The sequence below is a fragment of the Plectropomus leopardus genome, chromosome 3, assembly GCF_026936395.1.
Source record: "Plectropomus leopardus strain MGB_pleo_1.0 chromosome 3, ASM2693639v1, whole genome shotgun sequence".
NCBI lineage: Eukaryota > Metazoa > Chordata > Actinopteri > Perciformes > Serranidae > Plectropomus > Plectropomus leopardus.
In genome coordinates, this window is record NC_142178.1 from 40,511,025 (window position 1) to 40,535,317 (window position 24,293).

At 42.3% G+C, this 24,293-nt stretch overlaps 1 protein-coding gene across 2 annotated transcripts; it reads left to right on the top strand.

The window, feature by feature from the left end:
• Nucleotides 1-181: 181 nt before the first annotated feature.
• Nucleotides 182-22,982, top strand: LOC121939530 (atlastin-2-like). Of its 2 annotated transcripts, XM_088075187.1 has the most exons (14): nt 182-307; nt 6,123-6,406; nt 8,354-8,485; nt 9,198-9,302; nt 9,387-9,437; nt 12,438-12,494; nt 12,674-12,766; nt 12,854-12,992; nt 13,082-13,209; nt 13,770-13,826; nt 14,946-15,017; nt 16,441-16,872; nt 17,831-17,845; nt 19,031-22,982. In XM_088075187.1, the coding sequence occupies exons 1-14, from the start codon at nt 247-249 to the stop codon at nt 19,139-19,141; spliced, it is 1,737 nt and encodes a 578-aa protein (XP_087931313.1). In that variant the 5' UTR covers nt 182-246; the 3' UTR covers nt 19,142-22,982. The 2 variants fall into 2 exon arrangements, with proteins under 2 accessions (XP_087931313.1, XP_087931314.1); XM_088075188.1 differs by lacking the exon at nt 17,831-17,845.
• The last annotated feature ends 1,311 nt before the right edge of the window (nt 22,983-24,293 follow it).

Below are 24,293 nucleotides of genomic sequence, written 5' to 3' on the forward strand. Positions count from 1 at the left end.
CACAATCTGGACTACATGTATGACATATGCATGAACGCGCACAATTATCACAACATGAAGGATTAAAAGAGCCTAAAATGAGACAAACAGTGCCGAAGGGTTAATAACGAACAGTCCCTAAGGGGTTAAAGGGGCGGGGCTAGTGTGTGTGGGGGCGGGGCCTGGCTCGGTACTTTAGGACCTCGCGGACCCCGCCGCCGCTGCGAGCTCAGTGACGTCAGAGCCTCCTGCTGCAGGTCAGTAAAGATGGCGGCGGAGGAGAGCAGGTTGAAGCAGCGGAGCCACAAGAACAGCTTCTTCTCTTCAGGTAAACACCGCGCACACACCGGGAGGGGGGGCAGGACGGTACCGGCACCGCGGAGCACAGCGGGGGGAGTGTCCGTGACCGAGCGCCCGCCGCCCGGTGCCGGAGCCCGGCCATGAAATGACTCTGCAGCTCCGCTCCGTCGATTAACCGAATCTCCTTCACATCCCGCTGCGAATCAAAAGCATCACCGGAGAAATCGCTCTGTCACCGGGGGCAGGCTCTGACCCACACCGGTGTGTCCCCGCTGGTTCCGGCGGAGCGGTCGGTGTTCCGCCGTTAACCGTCCGTCCGTCCTCCGGTTTGTTGTTAGCCGAGCAGCTAACGGAGCCGTTAGCCTCCGACGGCTAACTCTGCATTGTTCTGGTGTTTCTAACGGTTCATTACCGGCTCCGGTAACGGCTCTGTGTTCGCTAGTTAGCTCACGGTGGTTAGCCGCTAACTTGAGATGCTGTCAAAGCTCAGCTGCGCTAACGAGGAGACAACAGGGAGGTTCACATAGACACTGACACAATGTACACAACTGAGGGGCCCCAACAGGGGGCCCTGGTGGCCCCCAAACATTTTCGAACTGACAACAAAAATAAAGTGATGGACTCTGTGAACAGTTTTTGTACTTTTAGTCTCCATAAGGTGTCAGAGACATAAAACAGCATCAAAATAGAGCTTGTTGATCAAAAAAAGAGCCAGAGGAGGATCCCCCACACCCCCGACAGAGGACACAGCTGAGACACTGATGTCCTAAAACCCTTTAAACATCCTACAATCCTGGAAATGTCCTAAAGTCTTAAAAATGTTCTACAATCTAAGAAAAGTCCTAAAATTCAAGTTTGTTCTAAAATCCTTCAAACATGCCAAAATCCAAGAAATGTCCAAAATTGTAGAAATGCCTAAAATTTGAGAAATGTCCTAAAATTCAAGAAAAATCCTAAAATCCTTGAAACAACCTAAATTCCTGGCAATGAAATTCCTAGAATTTGAGGAATGTCCTAAAATTCGAAAAATGTTCTACGATCTAAGAAACCTCCTAAAATTCAAGAAATGTCCAAAAACCCTTCAAAACTCCTAAAATTCGAGAAATGTCCTTAAATCCTAGAACCATGCTGTGTGTGTGCGTGTGTGTGTGTGTGTGTGTGTGCGTGTGTGTGTGTGTGTGTGTGTGTACGTGCGTGTATGTTGAGGTGTGACAAACGACCAGCTTGTGAACAGTGAGTCTCTGCGTGTGAATGCAGACAGACAGGACTGTATGATGTTCCTGTTCACACATGTTAATAACAGACGTGTGACTCATTTGCTGGCGGCTGTAATGAGGCGGTGACGCTCGAGGAGGAAGTTCAGCGGCGTGAAATGACTTGACTGGAGTTCAGCGGTCAGCTCGGCCTGTCTGATGAAGCAGAAAAATGTGCTTATTCGCATCTGTGGTGTTTTATTTGTGAACTAATGACGTGAAAGTCAGTGAGACATTACTGCAGCAGGACGAGTGATTATGGCCAAAATAGGGCAATATGGAATAAAGTGTTATTACGATAATTTTTTCATAGTCAATATCGGTTACATTTTGTTTGAATATTTATTTTCTGTCAGACATTGAACATGACAAATATACTGTAGAACAGCATCACCAACTGGAGGACCTATTCTACTAAAACTCAAAATGGTCCAGTTACTAAAATTTCCTCCCAGCAAAGGTCCGAGCCTCATACCTAAAATCAATATCACCATTAACTGAACATTTTACTTTGATTACGATTAAAGAACGTTTATTTGGCTCTTTTTTTGTGTTTTTTTTTGCCCTCATAGTTCACTGACACAGTGTCATGTGACCATGGTGTGTTGGAGTGTAATAAACATATGATTTATTATTATTTATTAAACTTTCCATCATTATATAAAAATGAAAAGCTCCAGCTGAAACAAACTTCAGGTAAATTGAAGCACATTGTGCTGATAATAGTCCAACCTCTCCTGACTGCAGGACTCTGACTTCAGCTTCTGTCAAACTTCTGTGCTGTTAATCATTTTACTCAGGAATTAAAAACTTTTGAGTCGGCCTACTTCTCCTATAGCTGCCAACAGCCTGCCGATATTCACAGTTAGAGAAAGGCTGAAAATAAGCTCATGTGCTTGTGGCCCCGGGCCCCCAAAACATTACATCTGCCCCTGGTAATAATAATGAGAGTTCAGCGCGAGCGGCCGGATGAGACACGGAGCGATGCGTCCTGGTGTTTCTAAATAATTCATCCAAAGTCTGATTAAAGCTGAAACTAACACAAAGTCGTCTGTAGAGTCTAAAGAAGTCACTTTCACCTCTGCAGATGTGTCTGTTTCAGACACTTTGGTGCTGTGAGGAGAAGCTGCGCTCTGTTTGTCTGTCTCACTGCGCTGCTGTCGGATGCTGTGGCTGTCAAACACTCAGCTGTTCTACAGTCAAAGTCCTTCACTTTTTACATGATTGTTCAACACTTCTGTCCTTACTGTGTTTTGGCGTGAGATTTTCCTGAGTGGCATGAGAATGTGAGACAGAGCCCAAAAGCGTGACACGCAAGGCTGATGCGTGGGAGTTTGTAGCCCCTGTGGGAAAAGAGTTAACAGACTTAAAATGACTTAACTTAAATGAATTAACTTAAAAATAACCGAAATACCCAACATGTGAAAGGTTTTGTCGGTTAGAGGTTTTGAATGTCGGTTTCAATTATTTTTCAATTAATTGCCTAGCAAATTAAAAAACTGTTCTCATTCTTACATTTTGTCACTTGGCCACGGGTCCCGATAGGACATAGTTTTGGTCCGGATCAGTTCCACCAGTTGGTGATGCCTGGCTTACAGGTGCCACTGATGAATCAGTGGTATAGACGCTATTAATAGCCACCTCTGTGTGTATTGGTCGTGCGCAGTGACAGGTGTTTTATTGGAAAACCTTGCAGGAGCGAGAGTGTTTGTAAAACTGCTCCAGTCAGAGCGGCTGTCAGACATGACGTTACATATCGACATTCTAACGACTACATCTCATATTTCAATCGAGAAAAAGTAATTCATGATTGATATCGTTATCGTTTTATCGCCCAGCCCTAGGCCAAAATGAAAATCACGATTATTTTGATCAATATTAAGACAACGTTTATTTATGCCGAATATTCAACAATTTTTAGGGACAAAACATTTTTATTGCACTTAATTTATTATTCATGTTTGTTTTTTTACATCTAAAAACATAATGGTGTCATCACAAAAAACTGGAATTTAAAGGGTTAAAATTCTGAAAATTAAAGAGTATCTGATATTTATGATTAGGACTGATGTTGGTTGAAAAAATAAACTCAATGAAAGCAGAAAATAATATTAATGTATAATATTTGTGTTTATGATAATAAAGCAGGCCCTAATGATTAAATGTGGAAGTGCAAAAACAAATACATCAGATTTAGGACGTTTCTAGTATTTTAGGACATCAGTGTCTCAGCTGTGTCCTCTGTCGGGGGTGTGGGGGATCCTCCTCTGGCTCTTTTTTTTGATCAACAAGCTCTATTTTGGTGTCTTTTTATTCACTCTGACACATTATGGACACTAAAAGAACAAAAACAATTCACAGTGTCAATCACTTTATTTTTATTGTGTGTTAGAAAATGTTTGGGGGCCACCAGGGCCCCTATCAGTTGAGTATCACTGGTTGAGTGTCTTGAGTATTTTGTGCTGTAGGAGTATTTTTCCTCGGGCGGCTCGTGTGCTGCACAGAGAGAACATTGTGACGCTGAATTAACCGGATCACTGGACGTCTTAAAAGCCTCAGTTAAAGCTGAAAGATGCTCACGGCAGTGTGTGAGTGGAGCTGTTCATTATTTACGTCCTGTACAGGACGGTGTGACGGTGTGACGGTGTGTGTTTTACCCGGCCACCTGTCTGCTGGATGTGATGGAGGCAGCTCAGCGGCGCTGTTGCTGTTGCTGTTGCTGTTGCTGTTGCTGTTGCTGTTGCTGTTGCTGTTGCTGTTGCCTGCGGAGCGCTCACATGGTGCGATCAGCTCAGCACTGACCTCAATGAAGACTCCTCTTCCCATGAGGCCGCAGGCTGCTGCTCGGTTAGCTGTGGAGTCACAAGACGGCGTCAGAGCGAGCGCTGTCACATAACTATCGAGGTCACGGCCCCCGTAAACTGATGCACAGAGACGGAAACGATGCAGAATTCACACAAATACTAATACATTTTATTTATAGAGCGCTTCCAATACTCAAAAATGCTCAACAGAAACAAAGCTAAAGTCAGTTAAAGTCAGTAAAACATACAGAATAAGTAAAAACACAATCAGTAAAAGCGAGACAGACAAAAATCTGACAAAACTTTCCACTGCGACCAATCAGGTGACGGCTGAAGCAGCTGGAGGTGAGGTATCCAGATGACTGTGGATCAGTGAGGTGTGCGCGCTGCCGTACATGGACAGCTGAAGGCTCCACAGCCTCAAACTGACTGTTTACTGTAAGCCTGCAGCCAGCTCTGCCATCCCATAATAGCAGCGTTTCCCCTCAGCCGTCCTCTGGGCCGAGCTGCTGTGGAGCTGCTCTGACTGGAGGACGTCAGGGACGTTTATCCGTCCAGCAGCCGAGTCTGACTGCAGATCAGAGAGAAGAACACGTCTGACGCACGTTTGTCAAAACCAGCATCAGAGCTGCACCACGTCGGGACAATGTGCAGTAACTTTAACCGTTTAGAGACTGTGCCTCATTTTACTCTTTTCTTCTTCCTGTTGTGATAACTGTGTGTGTGTTGATGCATGTGTCCTAAATGTAGTCCAGATTGTGTATTTGAGTGTAATCAGTGAATTTGCAGCTCAGCTCCTACAATAAGTCTAAAATACACTGTGGAAACTAAATAGTTACATTCAGACTGTTCAGGTCCAAAAATGCTCCATTGAAACCCATTCAAACTGACATTTTTGATCCCACAGCCATCAGAGCAGAAAAACAGGACTTGTATTATTTCTGGGTGTCATTCTGGGCTTTTGACTCTGAATTTGTCATTTTGACTATTTTCCACCTGATGAGGTCATTTTGACCATATTTGGCATATGGAGGAAATACATGCTATTTCCACTAGGTGACCTGTCACAAAAATGTACTTTGCATGTAGTATATTGGAAACAAAATAGTGGCATCATGACAAAAACTTGTCATTTAAAGGGTTAAAATTCTAAACATGAATTAATATATTATATTTATCATCAGGACTGATGTTGGTTGAAAAAAATAAATCAATGAAATATAAAAGCACTTAAAGGGTTAAAATTCTGACAATGAATGAAAATTTAATATTTCTGATTAGGACTGATGTTGGTTAAAGAAATGAACTCAGCACAAAAAGCTGGTCTTTTGCAGAGCTATAACTACTTTAAATTATAACAGTAGTTTATGTTACTTTATGTTTTGGCTTTAGCTGCTTTATTTGTAACTGTAGTTCATCCAATATTTCTTTATTTTAGATGTTTACAGTAGTTTAGGGGAGATTTCAAAATATTTTGATAAACATCGTGTATTGCGATATTGTCTAAAAATGTCATGATTTTATTTCGAAGCCGTATCGCTCAGCTCTGACTGAACTGTAACTTGATGGTGCGTGGAGGCATGTAACTGCGTGGCGATAATTGTAATTTATATGCTGTTTATATTGATTTAAAGTGTAACTCTGCTCTACAGCGTGACCTCAGATTATTCAGAAATAGATTTTGGTAAAGTTGTGACCCTGAGAACAGCCAATAAAAGCTCAGCGTGGTGTGTTCGGTGTTTTTCGTTGATCTGTCAAACTTTGTCCACGCCACTTTCTCCTGCAGGAGGCCACGGGTTCAAATCAGACACCTCCCCGATGAGGCGCGAGGAGGACGACGACCTGCTGGAGGAGGAGGAGGAGGAGGAGGTGGGCGTGGCCAGGCCGGTGCAGATTGTGGTGGCGAATGAGGAGGAGCACTCGTTCTCGCTGCAGGAGGAGGCGCTGGAGCGGCTGCTGCTGCAGGAGGAGGTGCAGGACCTCCACGTGGTCGTCGTCTCCGTGGCCGGAGCTTTCCGCAAGGGCAAGTCCTTCCTGCTGGACTTCATGCTGCGCTTCATGTACAAACAGGTACGCTGCTGACCGAGGTCACGTGACACACGTCTGCTCACGCGGCCCCCTGAAGTCATTTAGAAATCAAAAATGTGTTTAATATTAGGTGTCGACTGATTATCGGCCCCGCTGATTATCAGAGCCGATATCTAGCATTTCACCAATTATCCGTATCAGTATTTTATCTTGATCACTGCCAATAAAATGAGTGAATGAAAAAGTGCATGGAGCCAGCAGCAGGGAGGCAGTCTGCGACACAAAGAAAGTGTCAGCATGGGGGGAAAGTTTACTCTGTAAAACCTCAGGGAGATAGTTTGAATTATTCCTTTTTTTCACTCAATAAAAGAAGTTGCAGTGAACTTGCTGTAAATTATTAGTGATCATCATTGGTGGATTGGTTAAAAGTCACAAGAAAGTCTTCTGAAAATGTGCAAAAAAAGAGATGCTATTTGCATCTGAATGCAGCACAAAAAGTGATGTCGATCCAGGTCTGAACAGGTTAACTGTAATCTGAAGAGGAGAGTTTGGAGTAAAACTGTGTGTGTGTGTGTGTGTGTGTGTGTGTGTGTGTGTGTGTGTGTGTGTGTGTGTGTGTGTGTGTGTGTCTGTGTGTGTGTGTGTGTGTGTGTGTGTGTGTGTGTGTGTGGGTGTGTGTGTGTGTGGGGGCGGGGGTGTGTGTGTGTGTGTGTGTGTGTGTGTGTGTGTGTGTGTGTGTGTGTGTGTGTGTCGGTCGACCTTTGGCCGTGTTAATCTACAGTAAGCGCTGAGGAACATTCTGGAGGGTTTCATGATGCTGTAAAGAGGATTTTGGGCCGTCACAATGGCGGCTCTGTGGCTGGGCCTCCGCACGGCTCACTGCTGCTTATTCCACACATAAAGGCCATCTTTATGTGTGGAATAGGCCCCGCCCACCCAGGTCAGGTCACGGTAGTGCTGCATTTTAACTCGCCTCTTGCACAGGTCATGAAGAACGAGCCCGGGATCAGACCGCACAGGCGCTGCTTAATGTTTCAGCGGATTAATTGTTTATTAATAATCATAAAGGGGAGAACGATGATGATGATTTTAAAATCTGTCGACTGTCAGATGTGTCCATTCTGTCTAATTTATGGCCATTATGTTTAAACTATATGACAAAAATATTTTCCAGATTAAAAATTAGGGGTGGACAGATTATCAGCCTGGCCGATTATTGGGACCGATATTTGAGATTTTGCCAATTATCTGTATCTTCATTTTATTTTAATGATTGGCGATAAAATTAATGAATTAAAAAGAGCAAAGAGAGTGTCAGCATGGGAGGAACTTTTACTTTGTTAAACCTCAGAGAGCTGTTTCTGTTTGTTGACTTTATAAAAAAGTTGCTGGTAATTTCCTGTTTTTGATGTTGAAAGTTTCAATTTTGATTAAACATTTCCTGAAGGCATTTAAACAATGCGTTGTGTTGGAGTTTGTTATATTCCAAATTCTAAATATTGACAAAGTTTTTAAATTTGATTGTAAATTCTTGTGGGTTCCAAATATCGGTTATCGGTCTCATTAACTACTAATAAGAAGTATCTGTATCTGCTCTGAAAAACCAATATCAGTTGACCCCGAATAAAAATGATCATAATAAGGTACAAGGTAGCTTTATTGTCATTTTTCTTTAACGTAGTTTAAGAAGAAATAAAATTGAAGTTGATCCTAAATTCTGCGACATCTTTCTGGAGTTGAAGGAGCTGAGGAGTCTCGCAGCCTGGGGAAAGAAGCTGCTCCGTAATCTACATTATCGTTAATCATCGCAATAAATAACCGAACAGAAAGAGACTCTGCGTGTTTAAACAGCTCCGTCTCCAGTTCAGCAGTAAATCTGATTCATCACATGAAGGATTTAATTCTGAGTCTGAGTCTCGAGTCTGTCGTTAATATTAAACTGTAGCAGCGACCGTGTGATGACCTCTTCACCCTCCTCTCTCTGTCCAGTCCGGTTCGTGGGTCGGCGGCGAGGAGGAGCCTCTGACCGGCTTCACCTGGCGAGGCGGCTGCGAGAGGGAGACCACGGGCATCCTGGCCTGGAGCGAGGTGTTCGTGGTGGAGAAACCAGACGGCTGCAAGGTCAGTTCACACCCAACACCCAGACAGCCAAAGTGCTCCGTTATAAACATGTTTCAGGCAGCGAAGTGTGTTCATGGTTACCTCACTGTGACTGAGCCGTCCAGCAGGGGGCAGGATATCAGCTGTCTGTGCATGGAAAGGCAGATTTCAAACTGCTGCCAAAAACTCACTCATCAAGACTAAACTCTGAGAATCTGCAGACTTCATGAAGACAGCAGAGAGATGCTGATCAGTAGTTTTTACAAAGATTGATTTGATCCATACATGAAAAACTGATGTTTAAAGACGCCATTTTCCCACAGACTGCAACAGAATTCAAAATTCTGCCAAAAATTCAGTTTCTCAGATGATATTCTGAAATGTTACACACTTCATCTGCCGTGACAGCAGTTTTATACCTTTTTTTTCCCATGAACTTTGAAAATTTATTTAGATTTATTTAATTGTAAGTATATATTAACAGAAACAGTTTAATTAAAAAACTTTTTCTGGGTGATTTTCTTGGAACTTTTTCTTGCTGTTTTTTGGTCCGTGTGTTAAGTTAAGCTCTTTGGTTGAATTTTTTTTAATCAAAAACATGTTCAGAAGACAATTTCTTCAGGTTTCGAAGGGTTAAAAGAGACGACCAGATGATCCCAAATGATGACACTGACTCATCAGTTTTATTTTTATTGAGCGATCTCGGAATAAAAACGCGTTTTTGTTGTTGCAGGTTGCAGTTCTCCTCATCGACACACAGGGGGCGTTTGACAGCCAGTCGACCATCAAAGACTGCGCCACGCTGTTCGCCCTGAGCACCATGACCAGCTCCGTGCAGGTCAGCCGTGTTTAACGTCTCCGAGCTCTTAATGACGGTGTCGCTGTGATGTCACTGACGGGCCGAGGTCTGTGTGTGTTTCAGGTGTACAACCTGTCCCAGAACGTCCAGGAAGACGACCTGCAGCACCTGCAGGTCAGTAATCCACCTGCACGCACTTCCGAAAGCGAAAGCTTCCCGGAGCGCTTTGACGGCGGCGGACCGCTCCGTCCTGTTTACTTTATGTCTTCTGTCAGGCAAAGTCAGGATTAGGATATCAGGATTATCAACACGTGGAACATGTTTCTGCGTGCAGGTGTGACGTTTTCCTTCTGCACCGCGATAACGTTACATCATACGCCATCTAATGTTGTGATGTGGCTGTTTTTTAGTTTCCGTTTACTTTAATGCCAAGAAACGAGTGCCTGGAAAGGTTTTGGGAAACTGAATGTGCCCAGAAGATTTTGGAAAAGTTGTGAAATTTAGTTATAGAAACATGCACAATAACACATGATGTGTTCAAGGACCGTCAGATCTTTGAAAATCGGACTATTTCTGTTTTTACAGTGTCTAGCTGTGATAAATGGTGTAGGTTTGATAAAGATATTTTTTGGGGCTTTTGTTGCCTTTATTGGAGAGGACAGATGCAGCGTGAAGAGGGAAACAGAGGAAATGACATGCAGCAAAGGACGGAGGCCAGACTCGAACCCGCAGCTGCTGCGGCGAGGACACGGCCTCTGTACTTTGGGCGCTCTACCAACTGAGCCACCAGAGCACCCCAAGTTTTAGTGATCTTCAAAGAAAACCTGCTTTACATATTTTCTTTAAAAATTGTCCGTTTTTTTAAAAAAGAAAAATAAGGAAAATATATATGTTTTAAAAAGTCACAAAATAAAATTTAGAAGAAAAAACCTGCTTTGCAAACTGGAAATGAAAAAAAAAAATCAAATTTTTTCTCTCTAAGAATTGCCAAAATAATGGCCAAACATTTTTTTTTTTTAAATGGAAAACATTTGTGAAGCGGTGTTTTCTTTCAAATAAACTGAGAGTAAAATAAATTGAAAATACAGCCATTTAAAGTTGTATTCCTGAAAATAAAAAAAATAAAAACTTAAAAATTAAAAAACTATTTAACACTATTAAAAACTTTTTAAAAAAAATAGTAAGACATGCCTCCCATTTTTCCCCTCCCCTCTGATAAATAACAGACAGTCCCTAAGCCACGTTAAGATGTTTGAATCCTGCTCTGTAGTTGTGCAGTTTACCTCCACGTGTTGGTGGTTTAGGTCTTGAAACCCTGAAATATCCGTCCAGTTGTCTCAGTCTTCGTCTTGCTGATCAGCAGAAACTGCTGATGATAAAATATCTCACAGCTCCTCAGCTGACGGAGCAGCTGCTGGTTTCTGATCCGGCAGATCGACAGCAGCGTCCCTGTGCCAGCTCGTCTCTCTGAGAGCGCAGAGCTCCATATCGGGACGGACGGCCTTATGAGGCAGCGAACGGCTCGGACCGAGAGCCCGACAGACATCTCTGCCTCCATCTTTGGTCCCGGCTGCTCGTCAGACTTGTCAGTCACACTGCGAGCGCCCAGCTCTGATTTTACATCCCAGAGCTGCACGACGGATATTTCAACTGTCTGAACCCTGGAGCCACGTCAGGCTAACAGTGAAGTGATCAGACGGCTTTTACGAGCATTTAAACCTTCGACACAGAAACAAAAAAAAAAAAAAAAACAAAGTTTGGAAAACAGGAACTGACCTGAGAGCAATGTAAAAGAGTGACAGAAAATTATAAGAAAATGTCCAAAAATTATCTAGATAGATAAGACGGGTCATGGACAACCTAGAAAAGTCATTTTGTGAATAGCAATTTCCAGGCCTGGAAAGGTTCTGGGAATGAAATACGCCCTGCAAGTTTTGAAAAAAAATCATGAAGTTTTGTTCCACAAACCTGTATAATAACACATGATGTGTTCAAGGACAGTCGGAAATGTGAAAATCCAACATTAAGTGAATGAATTTTTTTTTTGACAGCAGGTTTTCTTCTGTCATTTTTTAAAATGTTTTGGTGATTTTTGAATAAGATATTCCTCTCATGTTTCATTGAAAACTACCAACAATTTAAAATGAAATAAATGGCCATTTGTGCCTTTTTAAAATCACCAAATGTTTATTTATTTTCTTTTTTAAATGGCGGAGAAATTTTTAAAGAAAAAAAAAGTCAAGAATTGCTCTCTAAAAATTGCCAAACAATTTTTAATGGAAATGTTTTTCATTTTATTAATTGAAATTCTTAAAAAAAAAAACATGCTGGAAGCCACCATGTTTTCTTGAATGTGAAATGTGTACATTTAAAAAAAAAAAAAAAGTTAAAAACATTTTAAAGAAAATTACCTAAAAACATTTTTCAGGTCATTTCTGTGTTTCTGTTTCTTTAACTTTTTTTCTGATTTCTTGGATTTTTTTGTAGTTTTATGTCAAAAACATGGGAAGAAGACGATTTGCTCAGCTTTCAAAGGGTTAAATTGAGACTCCTCGAAAAATGTTGAGATTCTTTCTTTAACGCTTTGAAACCTAAAAGAAATGGCCCAAAAATTGTCGAAAAGATTACATAAAAGAGAAAAAAAGTCAAAACACGAAAATACCTGAAAATAAAAATGATACATGACTTTAGTTTTTATTTTATTTTTTTCAGTAACATAGATTTAAATGTAAAATCATTATATTTATAAATATACGTTTCTATACATTTTTCCTTGTTTTGTTTTTTTTTTTGGTAATTTTTATAATAATCCTCCCTCATTATAAAACAATATTTTCAGTAATTTTGCTAATTTCTTGCAGTTTGTTGGACGTTTATTGTGACGTTGCTCGTTGCCTCGTTCACCCACTTTTTAAAAGAGATTTTCTCAGCTTTCAAAGGGTTAAAAATGACTCTTCTGCTGTAAATTCAGGCGCTGATGACGCGTCAGCTGCCAGCTTTGACACAAACACAGATCCTCTCGGCTGCTGCGGCTCAGAGTTTTCAGACGGACGCAGATGGAAAAGTTTCACCGGATGAATCCGATCTGCTGCGTGTTCCCAAACTAACGGAGCTTTCTGTCTGTGTTGTGATGTTTGATCGGATTTTAACCCGCCGCTCGTTTCCTCTCCGCAGCTCTTCACCGAGTACGGACGCCTGGCCATGGAGGAGGTCTACGAGAAACCCTTTCAGGTGAGACCCCGCCTCACGGTCCTCGATAGTTTAGATATTTGACCTTCAGTCACTCAGCAGCTGGAAGAAGTTCCTAAAGTTATGATTTGAGCTGCAAACAAACGTGAAGCTGTCAAACTGGAATAAATGTTTGTTGATCTCGTCCCTGATCAGTCAGCTGACTGTGTCCGTGTGTGCAGACGCTGATGTTCCTGATCAGAGACTGGAGTTACCCCTACGAGCACCCGTATGGACTGGAGGGAGGACGCAGCTTCCTGGAGAAGAGACTGCAGGTCTGTGTCCCCGCCCAGGAGGACGTCTTTCACATCTGCAGACTGATATGTCCCCATCTGTCCTCATGTCCTTGTCTCTGTCCCCAGGTGAAGCAGAACCAGCACGAGGAGCTCCAGAACGTCAGGAAACACATCCACTCGTGTTTCTCCAACATCAGCTGCTTCCTGCTGCCTCACCCCGGCCTCAAGGTGGCCACCAACCCGCACTTTGACGGACGGCTCAGCGGTAAGACAGGGACACGGACGCAGACGGGACGTCCTCGGGGACAGACGGCAGGATTGTGTGTGATGACGTGTGTTGCGTTTGTGTGTCAGACATCGACGAGGAGTTTAAGAAGGAGCTGGTGAAGCTGGTCCCAACGCTGCTGTCTGCAGAGAACCTGGTGGAGAAAGAGATCGGAGGAGCGAAGATCACCTGCAGAGACCTGCTGCACTACTTCAAAGTCAGTTTGTGTTTTCTTAACGCCGCCGTTCACACCTCATTCATCTTTCACACCACCATCATCTCTCACACCACCATCATCTTTCACACCGCCATCATCTCTCACACCGCCTTCATCTTTCACACCATCATCTTTCACACCGCCATCATCTTTCACACCACCATCATCTTTCACACCACCATCATCTTTCACACCGCCATCATCTCTCACACCGCCTTCATCTTTCACACCATCATCTTTCACACCGCCATCATGTTTCACTGGCTCTGCTGGTTTTGTTAGTGGTGTCAAGACCTGAGAAATTAATAAGCTTCTTTGAGTATTGTGAAAGGCAGTGTATAAATGAAATTTATTATTATTATTATTATTATTATTATTACTTTTCAGCAAGATGCCTGAAAATGTGAAACTGTCTGCTCTGGAGGTAGACTAAATTGCACCAAACAGTCTAAAGGGTTAAAGAGTTAAATTGAATCTTTTTGTAAATCTCCTGCAGTCTTTTGGATGTTGTCTTTGTAAATGTTTTTATGTCTCCTGTAATTATCTGTCGTGTTTTTCAGGCTTACATGAAGATCTACCAGGGAGAGGAGCTCCCTCACCCCAAGTCAATGCTGCAGGTCAGCTCAATACACACACACACACACACACACACACACACACACACACACACACACACACACACACACACACACACACACACACACACACACACACTCTGTTCTTTAGATCGTCTCACTGTTGAACAGCACCACCTGCTGGACTTTATACATCCAGACATCATCAAACACCAGACTGTTCATCTGTTAAAGGACGTGAAGTGATGTTTCATCTAAATGTATTAACGCTGCGTTCATGTGACGGCAGAATAATTACAGTCACGACTTCTCCGTCATAAATGCGTAAACATGGCCGGTAAAAGTGTTTGGTCAATGCTAGGAAATTTTTTTATGAATTCACATATTAGTTATCAAATTTTGATCACATATAAAGTGTAATATAGAGGGTATAAGGTATATTTATGGTATTAATGTTAATAATTATGGTATTAATGTTCACCTGCTCTCCATGTAGAGTGACCTAGATGAGTTAGAAACGATATAAGTCGGGCAAAGCTATGTTTAGGCTATATTTCAGTGGTTTAGAATACATTTCTTTGAAATCAGGGCTGACTTTATCTGTTTCCTTTGCTCTTCATTGTCATAAAAAAATGGAAACAGCTACAGAGACATTCACCAGAGACTGCTGCTCCTTTAAGAAGCAGAGTTCAGAGTTGAGAGAGGGGGATTCTGGGAAATGAAGTTTCTGTGTTGTTGGCGCAGCTCCGCCTTATCGGAATAACAATGATTTTTATTTGTAATCCACCTTTCATACATAAAATGCAGCTCAAAGTGCTGAACATGAAAAATGACAACCTAACAATATATTGAAAAAAATATATTCATAAATATAGAAATAAAAAAATAAAACACGAGCACAATGAAGTCAAAAGAACGATTTCCCACCTCGGAAACTGCGACCCTCTGACATCACATGAACGCAGCGTATCCTCCCTGTGGAAAACCTGCAGGACGGTTCAGATGTGTTTAAGTTTGAGTGGATGATACTTTTATAACTGATGCATCCATGAGATCAGACTGCAGCAGATCTCAGTTCCAGTAAAAACACTCTGTATTGATCTGTAATCTGATGACTCCACTTCTCCAGCCTGAATGCATGTTTTGTCATCTGTTACCTAGGCGACGGCTGAAGCCAATAACCTTGCAGCTGTAGCAGGAGCCAAAGACTTGTACAACAAAAGCATGGAGCAGGTAACGCCAACACACAGTCACGCCAATACACCAATACACCAACACACAGTCACACCAACACACCAATACACCAACACACAGTCACACCAACACACCAATACACCAACACACAGTCACACCAACACACCAATACACCAACACACAGTCACACCAACACACAGTCACACCAACACACAGTCACACCAACACACCAATACACCAACACACAGTCACACCAACACACAGTCACACCAACACACAGTCACACCAACACACAGTCACACCAACACACCAATACACCAACACACAGTCACACCAACACACAGTCACACCAACACACCAATACACCAACACACAGTCACACCAACACACAGTCACACCAACACACAGTCACACCAACACACCAATACACCAACACACAGTCACACCAACACACCAACACACCAACACACCAATACACCAACACACAGTCACACCAACAAACCAATACACCAACACACAGTCACACCAACACACCAATACACCAACACACAGTCACACCAACACACAGTCACACCAACACACAGTCACACCAACACACCAATACGCCAACACACAGTCACGCCAACACACAGTCACAACAATACACCAACACACAGTCACACCAACACACCAATACACCAACACACAGTCACACCAACACACCAACACACCAACACACAGTCACACCAACACACAGTCACACCAACACACCAATACACCAACACACAGTCACACCAACACACAGTCACACCAACACACCAATACACCAACACACCAATACACCAACACACAGTCACACCAACACACAGTCACACCAATACACCAACACACAGTCAGACCAACACACCAATACACCAACACACAGTCACACCAACACACCAATACACCAACACACAGTCACACCAACACACCAATACACCAACACACAGTCACACCAACACACAGTCACACCAACACACCAATACACCAACACACAGTCACACCAACACACCAATACACCAACACACAGTCACACCAACACACAGTCACACCAACACACAGTCACACCAACACACAGTCACACCAACACACCAATACACCAACACACAGTCACGCCAACACACAGTCACACCAATACACCAACACACAGTCACACCAACACACCAGTAAACCATCACACCAGTAAACCATCATACCAACACACCGTCACACCAGTAAAACATCACACCTTCACACCGTCACACACCACCAGTTGAATCAAGGATGACCTGTAAGAAGTTGTCGAAGGTCATGGTCACCATGAACTTACATCCCTTTCATTCTTGTGACCGCGATATCTCAAAAACACAAAACATGGCAATTTCTTCAGTTTGGCACAAACAACCACCTGAACTTGAAGCAGAACTCAGATATTTTTTTTAAATTCTTGTCGTCCTGTTCGCAGGTCTGCGGTGGAGACAAACCCTACATTTCACCGTCGGAGCTGGAGCGCCGTCACGCTGAGCTGCGGCAGGCGTCGGTGCGGCACTTCCGCTCCGTTAAGAAGATGGGCGGCGAAGATTTCTGCCGGCGCTACCAGGAGCAGCTGGAGGCGGAGCTTGACGAGGCCTACTCCAACTTCAGCAAGCACAATGATGGCAAGAACATCTTCTACGCCGCGCGGACGCCTGCCACGCTGTTTGCCGTCATGTTCATCATGTACGTGGTGTCACTGGTCACGGGCTTCGTGGGCATTAACTCCGTGGCCACGCTGTGTAACCTGGTGATGGGCGTGGCTCTGACGGCGCTCTGCGTCTGGGCTTACGCCAAATACTCCGGAGAGTTCCGTGAAGTGGGAGGAGTCATCGACCAGGTGGCTGAAACCCTCTGGGAACAGGTGAGGGGGCGGGGCTTTCGGGATTCTACCTGTCTGGTTTCAGTCACTGAAAACTTTAACCTGCTGATTCTCGTCATCCTGTTTTCATCGGTTTTTTTCGTTTATTCATTCAGACAATCAATCAGACTTTATTTGTACGACACTTTCCATGTTCAATTAACCCTTTCAAACCTGGATCGGCATCAGTTTTCTAGCGCTGCATTCAGACCCCTTTCACATACTATTTAACCGTTGAAAAAAACTTCTTTCCAAAACATGTGAAAAGACAATGATCAAATGTGCTCGTGATGTGATTAAAAAAAAATACCTAAAGGCTTTTCTTTTTTAAAGTAGGGGGGATTATTGAAAAAATGTCTAAAAATAGCGAAAAGTGTCCTGAAAACTATATATATAATTATAATAATTTTATATTTAAAACTAAGTTATAGAAAAAGTACTTCTGAGCAGTATTTCAGCGGATATTTATACTGTATCTCCCTTGTATTCATTTTCTGGTCACACAGCTATTTTTGAAAGAGTTTTGGGTAAAAGCTGAAAATCTTTCATATAATTTTTTGACAAATGTCAATAATAAAACATCTCAGATGACTGTAAACAGAAATTATGAACTTTAACAGTATAATAAATATAATGTTCCTCGTGCTTCCTTAAGAAATGGGGCGTGTCTCTCCTGTGGTCGCCTTTAGATGATATGGAGCACTGTGATTGGCTTACAGACATCCAGTTAAATAAGTCTGTGCGTTCAGGTGGAGTCAGACGACACTAGACTTCTTAGAGGAGTCTTTATTGGAATGATCTGAAAGGGTTAATGAAACATTTCCCTCATGTTTGAATCACCTCTGCTCTCTGTGGACTAACACAAACAGTGATCGTAAAGACTCTTTCTGTCATCCTTCATCCTCCTCTTCATCCTCCTCTTCCTAATGCTCCTCTTTGTTTTCTCTCCTGATGCTCTCAGAGGACTCCACGAAAGGTGAGCTCTGGCCTCCTGCCCAGGTTCCTCAGCCTGATCCACCTGTCTGAAAAGATTCTCAGACAGTTTTGGGAGATAATGAGATGATTTTAAACTCGCCTTGTGAAAAATATTTTCTTGCCCCCCCCCAAAAAAAATTTTCCTTGCTCCACAGGGCTTCCGTATAAAGCTCAACATCACAAATCAGAATTTGCCTTAAAGAGTTTAACAGCAGACGACCTCCCTCTGTCCTTAGACCCTCACAGAGACTACAGAAAAACTCCCCCCACAAAAACCTTAAATGGGAGAAAAAATGGCAGAAAGCTCAGGAAGAGCGACTGCGGAGGGATCTCTGCAATAGATGTGATCAGGGTTGCAACGATGTGAGAATTTAACTATAAGGCTGTTGGATAATATCCTGATGTCATGATATTGCAGACTTATCAGCTGCACTGACGCTTAAAGGACTGAAAACAGAAGGGCTTCTTTTGTTGAGCATTTATTCCTGTAATGAAAACTTTACAACCATTTAAAAAAAAACAGAAAGAAAGCGTGTATGAAGGTGAGAGTCTCCATTCACATCTCTTCCTTTATTACAGTGGATAAGCAGATGTACACAGTATAACCATCAATTTTCATACCACAATACACAGTAAACCGATACATCGCTGCAGCCCTGATCATGATCCCATGAACCGCATCAGTCATGTTGTAAATACCGACTTTCTTAAACATATCTGACACTAAAACCACGTTTCCACCGAACACTTTCAGTGTAGTACCCTTTGAGCTCGTACACGGCCCGTACAGTCATGAACCTAAACCCCAGATGTGTTTCCCCGCTGACAGTTCCCTTAAATGTGGTTGGGGTTTTTACTCTGTTACAGAATGTCACACGTTTGTGTTTAAGAAGTTATCACTTCTAACACGACATCACAAACAGACATGACGTTTGAATTTAATATGAGATATAATGGTGTGTCATCTGCATAAAGTTGAAGTGAGATGTTATGGTGATGAACAACCAAATGGCAGCAGTAAAGACTTTTCTTTCTGACAGGATGAGAATGTTTTCCAGAAATAAACTTTGACTTAAATGAAATTTTAACTAGCTTCTTCTGCAGTTTTTACAAACTGTGAAACTTATTTTGGTGGTAAAATAACAGCGCTGATCCTCCATCTGACTTCCTTTTCCTCTTCCTGCAGGTTTTCTCCAAACTCTTCGAAGTGGCTCGGAGTCGAGTCCCGTTGGGAAGCCTGATCCCGGCGCCGCGTCCCCGGCTGGCCTCAAACAACAATGTCAAGAAGAAAAACTAGCAGCACGCCATCTTGTTCCCGTCACGTTTATCCCCCCTCTCCCTCACTCTCCGCTCGGTTTTGAAACTTTTTAGGACGGTTTGAGACGTGTAAATGAGTTTTTGTTCTCTGACTGTAGATGAAGGTTCCTTGCCGTGCCGGCTGTAGGTTTAAGGACTCGCCGTAGACCCGGAAGAAGCAGTGTGGTGTATTTTATTATTTGTCAGTGGGCGGGGTTAAGGTATTTATTGGTGGGAGGGGCCATTATTCTATCACCGAGTGTTGTCCCAGGTGTGTGTTCACCTGCTGGATGACTCGACATTCCCTTTTATGTGAATGTATGAATGAAGAGCATGACCACAGAGCCCTCCTTATGGTTCCCCTCCTCTCCTCCCTCCTGTTGTCTCCGTCAGGTCGGTTTCTGTCGCAGGGCGGCGTCACGAGGAGGAGTCACAACCAAAGTTTACAGCTTTACTCTTAGAGGCTCTCAGACTGAGCAGACTGACAAACTACAGCTGACCGAACGCTTTTAGGACTTCAACAGCTGCTCGCTTTCTGGGAAAAGTTTATAGTTTTTCTTACTCAGAATCACAAACTCATGGAAAAAGGAAAATGTGCTTGAACAGTTCTACCTCTAGCCACGAGGATGTTGAAAACTAAACTTTTATGTCATTTATGATTAAATGACCAAAAAATTTGTCAGGTTAGAGGAACAACAAATACTCGAGCATGAAAATTCGTTCTCAACCAAATATCTGCGGCAAATGTTCACTCGTGCCTCTTGTTCACCACATGGTCCAACTCTCCTCTTTTTTGCTAACGGCTCCTTTTATCTTTGTGATTTTACACTTCAGAAAGTTCCCTTCAGTGTGGGCGGATTTCCTCAAATTTGCCCAAACGTCTACTCTGAGTCAAGGATGAAGCGTTTAGACTTTGATGGTCATAGGTCATGGCATTGTCACTTTGTGTCTAATTCTCGTGAACACGATATCTCAAGAAAGCCTTGAGGGAATTTCTATCTCAATAAGACCTTGAGGGAGTTTCCTCAAATTTGGCACAAACATCCATTTGGACACAAGAATGAACCGATTACAATGTGGTGGTCGAAGGTCAAAGGTAACTGTAACCTCATTAACCATAACTCACGAATTTGAAGGCTAATTATGACAAAATTCCACACAAATGTTTAAAAGGATAAAAATAAAGTGATGACGTCTTATATTTTAAAAAGGTCAAAGGTCAAAAACCAGTCTGCAATGTCCTCCACCTTCTAATATTGGTTTTAGTTACTTGAAACTTGGACTGAGGTACCAAAAAAGTTTACTAATGGAAAACCACAAAAAGGAAGGCATCGGTGCTTCTTAAAGCTGTCGACCGTATCGTGAGGCTCACTGAGTAACTGTTAGTTCAGCATGTTAGCGTTGCTCATCTTCATCATTGGTTTCCAGTTTTTAAAGTCTTTAACGCTGCTGTGGGAGCAGATAACAGGAGGCTTCTCCGTAAGATTTGACAATTTATATTTTAGATACAGAAATGACAGTGTGCAGGTGAACTAGTCCGTATGAGTCACTAAAACATTCTTACGAACCTTAGGAAACCAAGCTAATCATGATTTGGCTTAAATCAACATCGCATTTGAATCTGCTAATTTAAGATAAATACACAGGAATCCGATAGAAACGGGCGTCCTCCGTGTGCTCGACTCGTTCTGAGTGGATAATACGTTTCCTGCAGACAGCTTCTGTTTTAAACGGGACGTCCATGAGTTTGTCGACTCTGTGAAAGTGGAACTGTAACCAAAATGAGCTGAATTTCGTTTTGATTCGATTGATCTTTATTTTCAGTATTAACCTCTTTCTTTGTGTTTCCGGTTTACTTCAAAGGCTCATAGTTCAGTGAGATGTTCAGACCTCCTGTCTGGACTCTGTGACTGTTCTTTGGCAAACAGTTTATCTTTCCGCCTCGGCTCCAGCGCTGCACCTTAAAGGGATAATTCAGGTTTTTTTCAGTGGGGTTGTATGATATATCTATAGTTGATGTATCACCTACAGTAGATGTTAGTTGGCTCGCCCCAGTTTGGAGAAGAAGTACTGACAGAGAAGCTAAGCAATGTCCTGCTGTGGACGGAGGCAGCAACGACACACATTTTAGCCACCAAAAAATAATCAGTTTAAGTGTGCGCTTTAATTTAGAACAGGACATGTTAGCTGTACGAGAGACAAAGCAGGGACACCCCACTAAATTTATATTTTAAAAAATGATTTGCATACTAAACTGGGCCAACAACCGCATCTATAGTGGCTCACGAGAGTGTCCACTTTCAATAATAACAGTTAATGGACTAACGTTTCAGTCGCTGTTAGCGAACTAGTTCAGCTCGCTGTTATGGAGAAGAGCTGCACTGAGATTTAGGGTGAGCTAGCTCACAACAGCACAAAAATGAATAAGGGTCTATCATCGGTGTTGTAAACTGCAAATCAAGTGTTTTTTTGCCAACAGGCTAACAAAAGCTAGCCAACATTGTTAGCGAGTGAACGGACAGAAAGCTCTGACTTTGAGCATCAGTGTGACTTAAGTGTGCGCTTTATTTTGTCACCACTTTGCCTTGCGGGGAATATGGCACAGCTGGTATCCGTAGTTTGTATCAGTGAGCGACTTTGGTATTTCAGTGTCTTTGTTTGGATTCAGAGCTAAACTTACTGGTTTCTGGTGGCTTTGACGAAAAAAGACAACGGCTTCAGATTGACGGAAAATGCTTTTTGAAGTCGAGGTAAAACGATGAAAATAGTCCAAGCATAGCACACACTTAAACTGAGTGGATTTTTTTTGTCTTTAGGTGGGACTGTTTTCAGTAGTTTATGTTTTGTCGCTGACTCTGTCCACCACGGGACATTGCTTAGATTCGGTGTCAGTACTCCTGTCTGCTTCTCCAAACTGGGGCCGTGCTAACCTCCGTTTACTCCACTTAAAAACATCTAAATTCTTCCTTTAACGTACAACAAAAAGATTGGCAATTCTCTCCAAAAAAGAAACTAAATACTATGAACTTTTGAAGTCTTTAGTAATGTCAGGATTATTATTTTTGGATATCATATTTAACCTGGCGGTTCATTCCTCCGGATCTGACTGCCAGCGATTCACAGAATAAAGCTTTTAAATTATTTCAGTCCAGTTCAGCTGAGACCTTGTCGATAATATTTAATTGTTATTTAACTCGTGTTATTCCCTCTCCGTCATTCCATCTTCACCTTGACTGAACCACCTCCTCTTGTTTTTAAAGCACCACGAGCCGTTTAGTTAAAACACTAAAAACCACGTCGCCACAGACGTATATCATGAGCACTTTGTGAAGATGGAGTCAGTGTTTCTGTTTTTTAAGCCAAAATCCGACTGAAAGGTTCACTCCGAACATCGACCTCATCATGTTTTCCTGAATCCTGTTTCCTGAGTTTAATCATCATTCCATCCACAAACATCACCACTGTGTGCTTTTTGTTTTTGTACAGTTTAGTTTTTTACATCCACACTTAGGGCATGTGTATGAAATATATACATATATAAATATAAATTTTCTAGACCTTTTTGTAGCTGGAGGAACAACGGTTTGGGTGGTAGACCAGATTCAGCTCACTGGATGTAAAGGAATGCTTTCGTGATTTGTGGATATGTCTAATAAATTCCTTTTTTATATATATATTTGTAAATTTAATCTTACATGAGCACTGCGATTCCACCCCCTGCTGGCAAAGAATGTTTATAATCTGGATTTTTTTTCTTCTTTTTGGGGTCTTCTGTTGCATTTTAAAGTTATTTTCGTTAATTTATTTTTCAATACAATATTAAACCAAACTCCTACAACACACAGAGCCGTGTTGTTCCCTTTCTTACACGTCATGTTATTATTGTGCAAATGTCTAAAAGAATATTTGAGACCTGACAGGACGTCAGAAAATAAAGGCCATAGTTTACTAAAAATAACAAAGTAAAAACATATTACATTATCATTCTATTGGAGTAACTTTTAATGCGCCTTTCAGTTGCAAGGAAACAAAATTGTTGTTCCACTTATGCCGTTTACACGCTGTTAGCATGTTAAAGCTAATGAAGGCTAGCCACCACTGTTAGCATGTTAAAGCTAACCATTGAGAGCTAACATACGTAGTTTGTTCAAGCTAACAATAACTAACCAATATTGTTGGCTGGATAAAACTACCAAAGTCTAGCCAGCATCTTTAGCTACTTTAGGTTAACATTTTTTAGTAAACATCACTAGGTTCCTCAAGCTGTACTGTACCTGCTCAGGTACATTGCAGTACTGTACCTGCTCAGGTACATTGCAGTACTGTACCTGCTCAGGTACATTGCAGTACTGTACTTGCTCAGGTACTCTGTACATGTAAAATGTGATGATAGTTGACGTTGTGTTTATCAGTGTTTGCAGGTTTTAATATCAGTGGTTCTCAGTTGAAGTCTTCTTACTTGCCTTCCTCCTGGAGCTCTCAGCTGCCTCTCATGGTCTTCCCAGGTGTCGCTGTGGTAACAGCCGAGCAGACGCAGATTTTGATGGTTGAGCGCTCCGGAAAAAGAAACGAGTTAGTGAACCTTGAGTTAAAAACTGGAGCTTTGTTTTTTTCCATCAGGACCTGAATCTGAGAGGACCTGAGGAAGACCACGAGACCTTCGTCGGGAAACGGACAGGTCAGAAAAACGCATCAAAACATAACGTTTGTTTTAGGAAACGCAAAAATTCAAATGATTTGATCAGTATCTTTTTACCTTTTTCTGAAATGTGAATATTAAAAAGCAGTGATGCTGAGCCTGCTTTGGAGCCGCTTTTTCTCAGTGACAGGAGGCCAGGGGCCAGGGGCCAGGGGCCAGCTGCTGCGGCCCCAAACAGGTTTTTCGGACTTTTCCAGGATTTATGGATGTTTCTGGGATTTCTGTGATCTTGAGTTTATACTTTGTATCCATTTTAAGTGATATATGATATTCACGTGTCAGACCTTCATATGAGAGTGAAGTGATTTAAGTTAAATGTTTGTACAAAATAAAGTTTAGTTTAATGAAAAAGGCAGAGTGCAGCAGAGGAACCAGCAGATGGCAGCACAATACAAACTGCACTAACTGACCGATCGACGTCATCGCAACAGTTTTATTCTATAATTATCTAGAA

Excerpts from the sequence above, each read along its gene's own strand:
- LOC121939530 (XM_088075187.1), top strand. The coding sequence starts at position 247 with ATGGCGGCGGAGGAGAGCAGGTTGAAGCAGCGGAGCCACAAGAACAGC. Across the intron at positions 8,486-9,197 it reads AGAAACCAGACGGCTGCAAG|GTTGCAGTTCTCCTCATCGA; the intron begins GTCAGTTCACAC and ends TTGTTGTTGCAG. Across the intron at positions 13,210-13,769 it reads ACCTGCTGCACTACTTCAAA|GCTTACATGAAGATCTACCA; the intron begins GTCAGTTTGTGT and ends CGTGTTTTTCAG.